At 44.8% G+C, this 15,806-nt stretch overlaps 2 protein-coding genes across 2 annotated transcripts in view; one reads left to right on the forward strand and one right to left on the reverse strand.

The window, feature by feature from the left end:
• Window positions 1-15,806, reverse strand: part of mtss1 (MTSS I-BAR domain containing 1) — a 745,180-nt gene that overhangs the window by 293,748 nt on the left and 435,626 nt on the right. The gene's annotated exons all lie outside the window — the stretch shown is intronic.
• LOC308082009 (uncharacterized protein) lies at window positions 936-15,311 on the forward strand (the record flags this gene model as incomplete). Its single annotated transcript, XM_080423619.1, has 4 exons — window positions 936-1,158; window positions 4,760-4,903; window positions 12,787-13,410; window positions 15,301-15,311. 4 exons carry the CDS (start codon window positions 936-938, stop codon window positions 15,309-15,311), a joined length of 1,002 nt encoding a protein of 333 aa, XP_080279745.1.

The raw sequence follows: 15,806 nt of genomic DNA on the forward strand, positions 1-15,806 counted from the left end.
AACATAACAAATATGTCCTATTATAATATCTGTATCAGACATGAAAATAAGATAACGTCAATATTTTCTGTAGAATATTGATCCTGCAGTGGCCCCAGGAAGACTAGCGTTTGTCATGGCAAAAGCTAATGGGGATCCTAATAAACAATAAAACAATAACAGAAAATATATTACATTATAATGTGTAACTTTTTTTGACTTAATCTGTAGGCTAATCTCCACGATTTATTGTGTGGAGTCGAATATGCTTACTTCATTATATGGTCTTAGTTCGCCATCTAGCGGTCAAACATAGAACTTCATGCACATTGCATTCAACAAGGACATCTAGTGAATCTGGAGTGTATTTGTTCTGATTGTATTACATTTATGGGTCATCTAATATATTAAACTTAAGTGTAATTTACATTCTGTCACCAGTAAATATATGAATCTACTGTGTAAATGTATTGCGTGAACATAGCCTTTGTAAGGTTATGTAACCATTGTTCCTTTACAGAGGACACTTTTTTTTTCTTTGAATTTGCCAAAGGAATCCGCAGATTCAGCTGCGGAGCTCTGAATCTGTCTTGAGATATTAACCATAACTGAAGTCTGAACACCATCAAATGCTACATGATGATGTACATGAACCTCATGTTCTGTCTGTCTGTCTGTCTGTCTGTCTGTCTGTCTGTCTGTCTGTCTGTCTCTCTGCATACAGTAACTGTTACACACTTACTCCACGAGGGGACGAAATACATTTAGACAACGGTGTCTGGATCATTTATTGCGCAAATGCGCATGCGTGAAAGACGTTAACCCGGAAGTAACTGCGTGCATTTTTTTCAGCTCCGTTCCGTGAGCTCATTTTTTCATGGTGGTGTTATTTTTAACTAGTCTCTAATTGTTGAACAAAGAGCGCGTGAAAAAAAATGTCCCAAACAGGAGTTAAAATGCGTCAATTGGAGTCTGTGCGGATGAAGATAAATGCACACATGACGTCGGTGGCAGAGGAGATATTGTGTGTTTTGGAGAAACACACAAGTGATGTTTGTTTCGTGAAGCTTAATGTCAGAGTGTTTGTGTTGGAGCGCCTCAGTGCGGCTGCAGAGTTCATGTGCAACCTCTTCCAGAGAGAAATGGAGACACTACACAACACCAAACTACACACTGCAGGTATGTCTGTTACATACACAACACCAAACTACACACTGCAGGTATGTCTGTTACATACACAACTCCAAACTACACACTGCAGACTATGTCTGTTACATACACGACAACACCAAACTACACACTGCAGGTATGTCTGTTACATACACAACACCAAACTACACACTGCAGGTATGTCTGTTACATACAGAACACCATAGGGCATTTCTGGTGATAGGCTTGGACTTTTTACAGGGGCCAGTTCCGAATTGCAGCCACCTCTAAGTGTGCTCTTTTAGAGTGGGTTTGAAGGAGAGTAAAGATTCACACATTTTGGTGGCTGGAATAGCAGTAGAATGAATTTAACCCCTTGTTTGAGCCAAATCTGGGTTGAACGTGAGTTGAGGAACTCCCTCTAATATTGTGTTTGTGGGCGTCTTTGACGTTTTTGAAGTAGTTTGACAGGTACATGGGTGTCTAGTGGTGTAGTGTATCTTGCAGACCAGGCCTATTGCAAGTTGCTGTACTCTGTCCTCTACCCTGAGCCATCCCACCCTAGCAAAATGAGCAGGGGTTAGATGAGTTGTAGGTGTGAGGCCAAGCAGTAGCTTGACCAGTTTGTTTTGGGATGTCTGGAGCTTTGTTTTTAAGGCCTTTGTGGTGCTATGATACCATGAGGTGCATGCATAGTCGAAGTGACATTGGACTCCTGTTAGAGTCCGCATTGTATTCCTACTGATCAGTGAGGAGATCCTGTACAAAAATCTTGTTCTTTTGTTGACTTTTTTGATTACTTTAGTTGCCATTTCATGTATTTATGTCTGTTATATACACAACCAAACTACACACTGTAGGTATGTCTGTTGTAGGTTTGTAAACATGTCGTATGCGTTCTTTCTTTTCTTTCTTTTCTTTCTTTTTCCTTTATTTATTCAGGGAAGCCCATTTTGAGAGCAAGCTCTCTTTTTCAAGGACGCCCTGATAACAGCATATAAAACACATACATAATGAAAAACAATAACAAACATTTGAATCACATTACAATCGTCACAGACGCAAATAAATATAGTGTTACATGAAACAGGTGCAGACACTATGTAATGTGTCCTCAAGAAGTACCCTAAATGTCTCTATTGAGACCAATCGCTCCAGTTTCAGAGAGTCCTGAAGTTTATTCCATTTGTGTGGAGCATAATAAATTAAAGCAGTTTTTCCTTGTTCAGTGTTCACTGCTCTTACGTGGGCTGGTATATCTAATGTGTGTTTGTGAACGTGTTGAATGTACAGTAACCTTTGGAAAGCGAAGATAGGTACAAAGGAAGCTTACCACACAAGGCCTTATAAAGAAATAAAATACAGTGTTTCTCTCTATGTACTGCGAGAGATGGCCAACCCACTTTATCATATAAAATACAGTGATGGGTGTGATAATCATCACCAGTGATAAAACGTAGGGCACTGTGGTAGACTGCCTCAAGAGGCTTCAGTGTGGAGGTTGAAGCATAGCACATCACCATAGTCAAACACAGACATTATGACAGATTGAACCAGCAGAACAGTTTTTCTGCTGGTAAAAGAAAAACAGGACCTGTTTCTATAGAGGAAACCGATCTGGCCTCTTAGTTTTTTGGTAAGGTTCTCCACATGAATCTTAACTCATTGAGTGCCATTGACGTGTTTGACGTGTTTTACTGCAATGGCGCAACGTGCCAATGACGTGTTTGATGTGATTTATTTTATTATATATTTTTTTTGTGAAAAAAAAACGTTCAGAACCCAAGATATCATGATCTGAAGATAGGATCATGATAGGCCTATTGCAGGAAAATAAAAGTTATATGATTCTCTGTATCGTGCAACACATTTTAGTTTAGCATCTACAGGCTGAGTTCCAAGTTCAGTCGACCGGGAGAGACTCAGAGTAGAGGACAGTATAGAACAGAATAGAAAACTGTGACCTATGGGGTTGATTAGTGGATTTACATTCAGCCTCAGATGTGTGCTAGAACATCTGAGCATCTGATTCTGTAAATTAAACATAACAAATATGTCATATTATAATATCTGTATCTGACATGAAAATAAGATGTCATCAATATATTTTGTAGAATATTGATCCTGCAGTGGCCCCAGGAAGACTGGAAGTCACTGAATGAGTTGAGAGTTTGCAATGTATGTTCCCTAATTTCATTGGGATTTAATATCTATCTTCACTTTTCTGGCCAGTTTTGAAAGTGATTCACATCGTTTAATGGAAGATGTCAGGGAATTCCACATTATAGTGGCAGAGTTGTAGAATGAATTTTTTTCCCCATGTTTGTGCTAAATCTAAATAAGTACCAGATCGGAGGCGCTTGTATTTTTCTGACAGATAATTTTACAGGCCAGTTTTGGAATCGTTTAATGGATGATGTCAGGGCATTCCACATTGTAGAATGATTTGTGTGGCTGTGGGTGTCACTCACTCTGGAGAACCAGGTCTGCTGTCTTTGTCGCACGATGGAGCATAAATTAGGCTTCAGCCTGACATCAGTTATGAACAGCTTACTTTTTCAGTGTGTTTGGCAAGTGTTGTTAATTAAATGGGATAAAATTGAAATGAAACGTCAAAACTAGCGGCACTTCTGTGTATTCAGGTATATTTCCATTATGGATGATGAGTGTTTTAATCCTGTGTGTGCGTGCGTGCATGCGTGTGTGCATGCATGCGTGCGTGGCGTTTGATTGGTGTTAATGAGCACAGCAGGTTAGCAGTGTGACTGTACTACACTCTTATCTTGTACAGTACATACATGTACACAATACGTGCATTAGGGCTGCATGATACTGATGAAAACGTTTATATTGTGATTAATTTTCGTTCCCTACCTATGTTGAATGCACTTGTTGTAACTGTTGTAAGTCGCTTTGGATAAAAGTGTCTGCTAAATGACTGTAATGTAATTAATCTATAACTTATCAACATACTGTTATTGATAATGGTAACACAATATTTCTGTTAATGAGAATAAAAAGTTGACATAAGCACCACGAAAGCGCGTGAGTGTGTTACTCAAAAATAATTTTCCCAAGGTTGGCAGGTCTGAATTAAATATTTGACACCGGTAGGCCTGTCACAATTATTACATAGTCGTCTAATCGCAATTATTTGAGATAATCGCAATTATTTTTGCCTAATCTTCATAATCGTTGCCATGTTGAAATTTTTTTCACACATTTTCAAATATATAAAAAAAGCAGAAATAGCAGATCTATACAAGCTTAAAACGCATCACATCATGACGCGTTGTAAGCTTGTACATCAGCTACTTCTGCTATTTTTACATGTATACAATTATTAAATATGTCAATAATTTTTTGGTATATTGAAGTTGTGTCATATATGCCCTTTGCAATTTGTGATTATTCATCCTAAAAAACAAACAACATTTTAAGTTGTATTCATCTGTTCCAATATTCAATGCCAAAAACACAATTAAATCGTTAATTGCAATTATTTGTGTGACAATTAATCGTCGACCGGATCATGGCCCACCGCAGTAGTTTGATTTGATTACATACAGTATGTAAGGTTGAATGATAGCTAAAAGTTTTTGTTTGTTTTTACTACTGGTGTTTTCCACAGACCACCACAGGGAGAGGTCTATAGTATCCAGAGAGATGGCCTCCAGAAAATATTCAACGTTCTCAGAGGAACAGCGAGAGATGGACCAGGGACGTGGACTGCTTGATGCTAGACTGCAACCTTTTGTAAAGTTGTACAGGATAGGTATGTATTGTTTTACTTTATTTCATCGATTTTTTTGTTTACAAGTGGTTTCCACCATGGCAGGGGAGGGTGATCTTTGCCGCTGCTCTAGAATAATGAAGACCAGCGGTTCTCAAACTATGGGTCGCGACCCAAAGTGGGGAAGGTGCCGTTGAAATATTGTTTTTATTAAAAAAAATAAAAATAAAAAAATAAATAAATAAAGTGAGGTCATCGTGACCAAGGGGACGGCCAGTTGACTCCTCATACACACACAGCTCCACTTCCGACACTGACAACAAGCAGCAACACAAGACAACACACACAAACACACAAGCCCTTGCAGAGGCTTAGGCTGAGGCACACAAACTGATTTGTCCATTTGGTTCCATCTGTACCCTCACGGAGTTAAGCTGTGTATATTTTATCTGTTGTAACTTGTAACCAGCAAACCAAATAAGCCCCCCGAATTGGCATTTGAATCTACAAACCGTTCAATTTACAGATCGCGATGTAACATTACCGAGCGGGGGGAGATCATTTTCACAGACCGACAACAGCTACCAACTGTTGCCGCGGTGGAGAAAAACGCAACAGTCGGTGGCCAAAGATAAAATCGAGAGCTGGATCAAGAAAGTTGGTTCTAGCAACATATTTTGGCTAAATGCCTCAGTTTACAAATGTGTACAGAACTAGAGGTTACGAATGTAACCCCGGTTTTAGTAGGTTCAGAGTTTACTACTCACTATGGGATATCAGCGCCCTCAGGCGATGCACAGAGCAACACACACGCTCCCGATGCCAATTATTTGATTGGCTTAGGGTATGTCACGAGTCCGGAAGACCCTGGAGTACAAGAGACTCCTCGTGACATAGGCTGACATTCTCCTCTCTGCATGCCAAATGCGCACAGAAAGGGGTGTCTGGTGAGTAGTAAACTCCGAACCTACTAAAACCGGGGTTACATTCATAACTTCTAGTTTTACCACGGTTCTCCGTTTACTACTCACTATGGGATTCATAAACCCCCCTTGAGGTAATGAGCCACACAACCCTGACAGGCCCGCACGCCCCTCAGCCCCTAGGTCCCGCCCACACGGACGTGACCTACGGCGACCTACGCGCCCCCAACCCACCGGGCTGGGGTGCGGGATAGATAATCAAGCTAGGCCCTGACAGACTCCAGAGTCCGCCTATTTACTAACAGGCAGACACAAGCCTGCCTCATAACTCAATATGAGGAACAGGGCCCCATCTCCTGGGAGCCAGCCCAGCTGGTCCCATGGAAACCCAAGAGGAAGTCGAGAGATAGGGAGAAAAGCCCCAAGCCTACTCCCTTCCCTCCACTGGCCTGGAGGCAGCCGCCACGCCTAGGACCGCGCGCGCCAAGGATGACGCCGCCACGTCCAGGCTGTAGAAAACCGCAAAAGTCGATTGGGACGACCAATTTGCGGCTGCACAGATCTCCTGGATCGAAGCTCCCCTGTAGAGAGCCCAGGATGTAGCCATGCCTCTAGTAGAGTGAGCCCTGAGACCCTCCGGGACCGGGGCACCACTACTCACATAAGCCAACCTAATGGCATCTCGGATCCAGCTAGAAAGCGTTGCCTTATTGATCGCCTTCCTCTGAACCCCAAGGCCAAAAGAGACAAAGAGCTACGTCGATGAGCGATTGGCCGCTGTCTTCTGACAATAGAGCTTCAAAGCTCTCACTGGACAGAAACAATGCAACCGCCTATCCTCCGCCGAAACGAAGGGAGGCGGATGGAAGGCTACCAACTCACCCGGATCCGGGGCCACCACCCCGGTCCTGGTAACGAACGTCAGGTTAGGTTTAAGCAAAACCCTCCTGTCATTGTTAAAACACTTCATGCACTCCGGACTCATCGAAAGTGCATGCATGTCACTGACCCGTTTAGCCGTAGACAGGGCCACCAAGAGGACCGTTTTGAGACTAATGATCCTCAGATCCACAGAGTCAACAGGCTCGAACGATGGACGGCATAGTGCCTCCAGCACAACCATCAGATCCCAGGCTGGGGAACAGTGGCCTGTTAACCGGCCTGGCTCTCCTGGCGCCGCACATAAACCGGCGCACCAAGGGGTGCTGGCCCACCGTCTTGCCATCGAAACCTTCGTGGCAAGCGAAATGGCCGCCCAAAACACCTTCACTGTTGAGAAGGATAAATCCCGATCTAGCCTTCTTTGCAGAAAGTAAGAATGCTACACACCGAGGCCTGGAAAGCCACCACCACTGGTGACTGTTCCAACCACCATCTGACATCGTAAGCATTCCTCGTGGACACGGCCCTTGCGCCCTGGATGGTAGCCACCACGTCAGGGGGAAGGCCACACAAGCTCAAATTCACCCTCTCACGGGCCAGACCCATAGGTCTAGGTCCTGAGGGCGTCCCCCCTCCCTGCCGCAGCAAGTCCCTGCCGACAAGGAGGGCCCAAGGCACGTCGTGAAGGAGAGGAGTTATCTCCTGACCTCTACGTGTCCCATGCTGGGGCCACCAGTAACATCAACAACCCTCGGAGCCTGACCCTCCCCCACATGGGGAGAATCAGCTCCATTGGCGGGAAAGCATAAAGCAGTTCGTTCAGGAGGCTCGGCACATGGAACGCCTGAATGGACGTGAGACGTGAGTCGCATCACAGTGTCATCTCGCACGCTAATCCGTCCAACATCAGGGAGGCCAAGCCTTCCTGCTTGTTGACATAGCACATGGTCGTGGTGTTGTATGTTCTGATCGAGACATAACAACCCCGAAACCGAGCCCCGAACTGTTTGAGAGCGAGGAAAAACCCTGTGAGGCTGGCGTCCGTGGTGATGACCTTCTGCGATATCACAGCGCCTATACTGAGACAGAAAAGCCACCTGCGACCACGATCCGAGTGTCTCCACGCACCCTGGAGACACCACCACTTGCTGATAGCCTGAGGTGAGTGGGATCCGAAGAGCCCGCAGCCACCTCTATACAGGTCTCATGTAGAACCTGCCCAAGCGGATTAAGTTAATCACCGCTTGCATGCATAGTTTGTAAGTGACTTGACGCCCCACGCGAAAAGACCTCACACAAGCTAAGACGCTGTCTAACCTGCCCTTGGACAGCCGCGTTCTGAGCGTGTTCGAGTCCAGCGAGATCCCCCAGAAGGTGGTCCGCTGAGATGGAACCAGAACGCTCTTCTGGACGTTGATTGTGAACATAGCGACGTCAGGTGGGAGAGGGCCACGGCCGTGTGCCGTGCCACCTCCTCCTCTGAGCCTGCGGCAATTAACCAGTCGTCGAAGTTAAGTCGACAGACCGATCCCCTGTCGCCGCAGTGGAGCTATGGCCGCATTGGTACACTGCACGAGCACTCGCAGGCTTAATGACATACCAAAGGGAAGAACCGTGTACTCGTACACTCCCCTTTGTAGCCGAAGTGCAGGAAATCTCTGTGTGGAGGCCAGACTGGAACGTGGAGGCAAGCAACCTAGAGGTCGATGCCCGTCCACCAGTGCCCCTGACGTACCGTTCGTAACAGCTTCACGGTCGTCAACAATGAAATGGATACCCATTAGGTACTTGTTGAGGCCCTTCAGATTCAGAAAGGGCCGTACACCCCCCCCCCCCCCCCTTTTTTCTCACCAGAAAAAACTTTGAACAGAAACCCAGTCGGTTCTGATTCGTAGATATTTCTCTGGTAGCGCCCTTGCTCAAGAGAGAGAGAGAACCTCCTCTTTCAGAGTCATGACTGCTTTTATCTTCCGCATGAGAGAAACACACTTGTCTGACATAGGAAGTAACACAAGGCATGTGGAAAACACACCAGTGCAACCACAATGTGTTGTTGTTGTTCAGGGGAGCCTGGTCAGTACAACCACAGTGTGTTACTGCCGTACTGAGCTTAACCAGTAAAACACAGTGCAACGCTGATGTACTGGGATAAAAACAGATTCGGATTGCAACACTCCCAAAAGCTGCTCACCGAGCGAGCGAGTCGGGAGGGGGCGCTGCTGTTATCAGTCCCGTGGACAAACGTGCACATTTCCACGGGGACCGATGACGTCGCCACGCGGTCCAGCGGACTCGTACTGTGGCGTCCATTAGAGACCGTTAGTGTCTGCCATGCTGTGAAAACAGGCCTGTCAGGCACAATGGGCTCATAGAGGAGGCCATCGACGCCCAGGGACCCCCTGGGACCCCTAGCGTCGTGACCTCCTGACCGGGGCTGGATAATGTGCTTGTGTATTTTAGGACATTTTTAATGGAACAAAATAAAGCACAGAGACAGTGTAAAACAACATAAACAGTTTAACATACTCTTATGAAAACCCTTTATGTGTGTCTCAAAGCACCCAATGAACCTGAGCCTCCATCGTGGTAGTGTAGACAAAGGGCTAACTAGCTTAGCTTGTAAGCTTAGCCTGGTCTAGTCTAGTCTAGCTACAGGTCGCTTTTAGCCTTTAGCTGCTACCTGTAGCTGTTTGGCTAACCAAGAACGAAGGAGAGCTATGGCCACCGCGGCGTTGTTTTAGGGGACTGGCTAAGCGCTGCACTAAAACAACACTGCTCTTTAACTGTGTCGATGTTAGTGAGGCTAGTTAGCCGCTAAGTGAAACAACAGCAGCCTGACTCTATGGGCTCATAGAGGAGGCCATCGACGCCCAGAGACCCCCTGGGACCCCTAGCGTCGTGACCTCCTGACCGGGGCTGGATAATGTGCTTGTGTATTTTAGGACATTTTTAATGCAACAAAATAAAGCACAAAGACAGTGTAAAACAACATAAACAGTTTAACATACTCTTATGAAAACCCTTTGTTTGTCTCAAAGCACCCAGTGAACCTTAGCCTCCATCGTGGTAGTGTAGACAAAGGGCTAACTAGCTTAGCTTGTAAGCTTAGCCTGGTCTAGTCTAGCCTAGCTACAGGTCGCTTTTAGCCTTTAGCTGCTACCTGTAGTTGTTTGGCTAACCAAGAACGAAGGAGAGCTATGGCCACCGCGGTGTTGTTTTAGGGGACTGTCTAAGCACTGCACCAAAACAACACTGCTCTTTAACTGTGTCGATGTTAGTGAGGCTAGTCAGCCACTAAGTGAAACAACAGCAGCCTGACTGGAGGCTATGCTAACCTAGCAGGTACCATAGCTAGTAATAGTCACGGCTAACTCACCAGGAGTGAAGAGACGTTGACATTCGTTTCCATGGAAACAGGTGACGTCGACACCTAATCCACCGGGCCCGTGCAAGCGTGGGGGTCACGTGACTGAGTACGGAAGCATTCCATGCTGCTCCCTTGGTGTTTACAAAGTCCGTCGCCATCTTGTCTAGGCCCCTTGGCCTGGCTGGAGGAGGCGACGGAGCCGCCTTCCCCGAAGGAAGCGCTCTGTCGCCCTCCAGAGGCTGGCGTGACACGGTACTCAACAGATTGTAAACACAGCGGGTCTTTGGGTCAGTCAGGCGCGACCCTTGACCCGCGCGGCCATCTTGTGAACCCTCCGTCCCACAGTGACGCTCTGGCGCCCTCTAGTGGACAGAAGGTAAAAAAACGGCGTGGCCGGGCTACCTAGTTTAGCTTTTAGCTTAGCCTAGCCTAGCTTATTCTAGCTACAGGTAGCTATTAGCTTGTAGCTGTTCAGCTAGTAAAGGTTTTATTACCTGCATTTGATACAAGCATGACTGGAATTTATCCCAGCAGCGTTTGGACAGTCCAAGCGCTTTGGGCTTATAAGGGGTGGTTATCAACACGGGGACCACCTAGTGATCCCTATGCGTCGATGCACCCCGACAGTTGTTGAAAACAGGCAGGGAAGTATCCCATTAGTGTCTATCATGCTGTGAAAGCAGGCCTGACAGGCACAATGGGCTTATAGAGGAGGACATCGACGCCCGGGGACCCCCTGGGACCTCCTGACCGGGGCTGGATAGTGTGCTTGTGTATTTTGGGAAAATTTAATGGAACAGAATAAAGCACAGAAACAGCATAAACAGTTCAACATACTCTTATGAAAACCCTTTATGTGTCTCAAAGCACCCGATGAATCTTTTCGCGGTTGCTCTTCATCCAGGAGCTCCCACTCTGGATGTCGCTGTGTAGCCTCGTCCTTCGTGGTACAGACGCCGGCTCTGAAGAGGCTAACGAGCTGGTGTTGTCCTAGCGAGCAAGCTAAGCTAGAACAGCGCTGCTAACAACCTGTTGCTTAGTGAGGCTAGCCATTCGTTGAAACCAGCTGCCACAGGTTCGAGGATCTCTTCCTCGGTGGCTGCGGGAGGTTCTCCCCGTCCGGGGTTCGTCGTGGACACCTCCTGGGTGTCCTGGTACGACGGGAGCTCCAGGAAATCCTCCCCGTCCTCCACCATGTCGTCATCGTGAAGAGCCATCGACTCCTCGCTGGCAGGGGGGAGGGAGGGCCGCTGCTAGCATGCTGCGGCGGGGACAAGGCCCCACTCGCAGCAGCAGCGGCGGGAGGTGGCGTCAGCGTCATGGACGCTTGACGCTTTAGTCTCGGCATCGGCACCGGTGGGGGTCCCATGAGCTGGGGCCGCTCGTGCTGCACAACTGGGGTCCCCGGTCCGGTGGCGGTGGAGGTCTCACCGTTGTCTCGTCTAGTCCAGCCGACCAGGGTCCTAGCCCTGACAAGCCGAGCGTCGAGTTGAGAAACGGTGAACATCGCGCAGTTAGGGCACGCATCTGGCTCACCCGGGTGGGTCCTGGCGCAGAACGCGTGATCGACCCCCAAGCAGTGGATGAAGACGCGGTGGGGGTCGTCTGCGGCGATGAGGGGGTCGCATTCCGCGAACCCGCAACTCCTCGGCGGTTTCATCTTGGTCCTCGGTCTGGGAAAACAACAGGCTAATAGCCTAGCTAGTAGCGTAGCCTAGCTCCTAGCGTTAGCCTAGCCTAGCAACTCGCGGTTAGCTTAACCTAGCCGCTAACTGGAGTTGTGATTCAGACCAAGAATAAGGAAAACTGAGGAGATAGGAAATTAATAAAATTATAAATTAAGTTTCTTTGATAAACTCTTAATGTGTGTGAAATTCGTCTGCGCATTCGCTTGCAGAGAGTAGAAAAGAGGAGGAGCCTATGTCACGAGGAGTCTCTTGTACTCCAGGGTCTTCCGGACTCGTGACATACCCTAAGCCAATCAAATAATTGGCATCGGGAGCGTGTGTGTTGCTCTGTGCATCGCCTGAGGGCGCTGATATCCCATAGTGAGTAATAAACGGTAAGGCTGCAACAACTAATCGATTAATCGATTAAAAATCGATTACTAAATTAATCGAATCGAATTACGATTTTTCAAATCAAGGAGTCAGAAGAAGATAAAAGGTACCATAAGGTGGCTTTTATTTATTTTGATATGTATTTTATGGGTAGTAGCTTAATCAGCAGCTGAGCAAAATTGTATAACATGTACTTTTTAATTAATTATTCATCTGTATTGTCTTTGTTAGATAGAACATGCTAAAACAACCTAAAATCAAAATTATAAGGTAATTGCTAAATAAGTGCGATAATCCGATTAATCGATTAATCGTTAAAATAATCGACGATTCATCGATTATGGAATTAATCGTTAGTTGCAGCCTTAGTAAGTAAAACCACAGCCGTGGTAAAACCACTTCCATAGGGTTTATTGATATCGTAGTGTTTTAGTTCTGGGGGGGGGGGGGGGGTCGTAATGGAACATTTTAATTCTGAAAAAGTTCCCTCATAATATGGGGTCGTGTTATAAAAAAGTTTGAGAACCCCTGATCTAGACCCATCAGTCTTTTTCTCAATCACTAATGAACAATTATAGGCCTGTATCATACAATGGTCAAGCTTTAACTTTTCAACAACAAAAAAACACTGCATGGAATACTTCAAAGTTGTAACATCTAATGTTTTTCTTTCATATTTTTTTTTTTGCCTAGACTTCCAGAACCTCCCTGTGTGTAAAGAGGTTTTCCCTGAACAGCAAAACAGAAATGCCAGTCTGGTCCAGGAGAAACCAGAGCCTCCACAGAATAAAGAGGAACATGAGGAGGTACTTCAAAGACCAGAGGAGGATGATGGGTCAACGTTGGGATTGCTAACAGTGGAAAGTGAAGATGAAGATGGTGATGAAAACAGAGAGACAGAGCCTGTAGCCAGCACCTCAACTGAACACATGAAAACACAAGCTGGTGTAGAGGACTGTGGAACATCACAACCAACTAGTGATGACCAGCTCCTCTCTTCACACTGTTCTGAATCTGACACTGAAGACAGTGATGATGAGTGGGAGGAGGCTAGGGGAGATCAGTCGGCTTTAAACACACTGAAATCCCACAAGACCCAAAATGTGAAAGGACGAAGGTCTTTGAGCAACAAGCTGTCTCAGGACCTGAAATCATTAAAACAAACCGACTCCATGAGGAGTAACAAAGGAACGAATATGTCAAGACTACATACTGGGAGAAAGCCTTGTACTTGTGAAGTTTGTGGCAAAGTCTATAGTCACATGGGTAATCTAAACACACACATGAGGATTCATAAAGGAGAAAAGCCCTTCCCGTGTACAGTTTGTTGCAAAGGCTTTAGGCAGTTGGGTAATCTGCAATTACACATGCGGACTCATACAAGGGAAAAACCCTTTACTTGTGCAAGCTGTGGCAAAGGCTTCGGTCACGTGAGTCACCTAAAAAGACATATGAGCACTCATACAGGGGAAAAGCCCTTTACTTGTGAAGTTTGTGACAAAGGCTTTAATCGAAAGAGTGTTTTAAAAATACACATGAGGACTCATACAGGGGAAAAGCCCTTTACTTGTTCAGTTTGTTGCAAAGAATTTGGTCACAAGAGTCATCTAAAAACACACATGAGGATTCATACAGGAGAAAAGCCCTTTACCTGTTTAGTTTGTGGCAAACAATTTGGTCACAAGAGTCATCTAAAAACACACATGAGGATTCATACAGGAGAAAAGCCCTTTACTTGTACATTTTGTGCAGAACAATTTGGTCGAAAACATCACCTGCAAAAACACCTGAGGACTCATAAAGGGGAAAAAATCCTTTAGTTGCAGTTAGTGGCAAAACGTTCAGAAGTAACACATCTGAACGTCTGAGGATTCATACAGAGGAGAAGCTGATTGTTGAACAGTAACAAATGTTTTTGTCTTTGGTTTTCCATGTAAACCATCTTGGTTGACATAATGTCACATCTCACACACACATACACAGGCAAAATGTATGATCATTCATAGGGGTGCACCAAAAATTCATCCACAAAATATTTTTTATGTCCAAAGGGGTTTTAATGCCGGAAAGATATTACCGAAACAGGATGTTAAGGAGACATACACAAACAGCAAAATCCAATAGGTAACACACCGTTGTATTGAGAAGTACACAGCTGCTGCTTTTCTCGTGGTAATGCACTGTTTAATGGAGAAGTATAAATCAACTGCTACTCTGTCGGTAATGTACCGTTGTATGGAGAAGTCTAAATCAGCTGCTACACTGTCGGTAATGCACCTCTCAAGTTGAGCCCAGTTGCTATTCCTTCCTAACGTCCGCCTCTCCTCACAGACACACCACACTGACAGCCTCAAGACACAGTAGGAAACTAGGAATGAAACTAACCTTTGTAACCAAGCTGTGCTGTTGTCATCGTGAATTACATTTAATCTAATCTCATTTGTTTTCATTTCTTAGTAATATTTCTTTAGTTCGCAATAATTCAATTGCATAGCATGCTAATGTTTTGAGACATTGTATGTCATCACTACACAATAGTAAATAATTGATCTGACACTATTAGCACGACCAAATCAAATGAATAATTGGAACATTGTGGTAGTTCAGACAGACATGGAAGTTGAGTTGGTCCCACGTTCAAACAACCCTCAAATCACATACGACCACAATCCTAATGGTTCATCTACATCCACCAAAAACAATGAAATATCATTGAAATAAATGGTTTTCATCTTGACCAAAGTGGCTGATTATCGTCACTGTTTGGTGGAAACCTCACATCTCAAAACTATTACTAAATAATACATAAACTTATGTTCAGGAAATGTCAAAAAAAAGAACTTCATTAGTGAAATGTTTATAAAACCAACAGACAGACTTAACCACTTTCTTTTTCACTTGAACAAATTTCACTTGAACAAATTTGAAAAATAGCAAACAATGGCCCATCTACAAGCTCAGCTATTTTTGCTACTTTTGTGAGACACTGCAGTATGACGAAGTAGGGCATCAAATTATGATTTTTTTTTTTTTGTTGAAATATGTGGTTTCTGCCTGACAGCAATGCCACATTAGTTTCTCTGAAGATTCTCATTTTCTGTATGGAAACTGTTTTGTTAGTCCGTGGATTTGAATGCCTACATTCACCATGACGTGTTGCTTAGTAATTACATATTTTTCAATTGATTTTCATGTTATTATCTGCAGCTTACTGGTAGAACATTATCGTCCATTAGTCCAAAATGTATCAGGATTAATATATGCATGAAATAAAGCCGTAATAAAGTGTTGAGCTACTGTAGCTGTGTGCTGATGTGTTGTTTGGACTGTCACATTATCATAGTACATATTCGGTGTCAGAGAGACAGACACATTTAGTTTGACTATTTGTTTAGATTCTATATATTTGTTGTGTCTTCATAGAGGCGTTTTGTAAATGCAAAGAACTACTACTGGGGGGGGGGGGGGGGGTAACAATTAACAATTTAGGCATTTAGCAGACGCTCTTAATCCAGAGCGATTTACAGTAAGCAAGGACAACGCAAGGTAATACATCAAATGTTTTAAGCATTAACCTAGACTTGTTGGGGCTTTTTGGGAACAGTAGTGTACTGTATGGCAAGTTATATATACTTAAAAACAAGCTTTAAAAAACATCTTTTACTCTACAATGTATATTAGAAAAAGTAGGCACAGGACACACTTGAAACAAA

This window comes from Gymnoscopelus braueri (genome assembly GCF_963280865.1).
Source record: "Gymnoscopelus braueri genome assembly, chromosome: 3".
NCBI classification, from domain to species: domain Eukaryota; kingdom Metazoa; phylum Chordata; class Actinopteri; order Myctophiformes; family Myctophidae; genus Gymnoscopelus; species Gymnoscopelus braueri.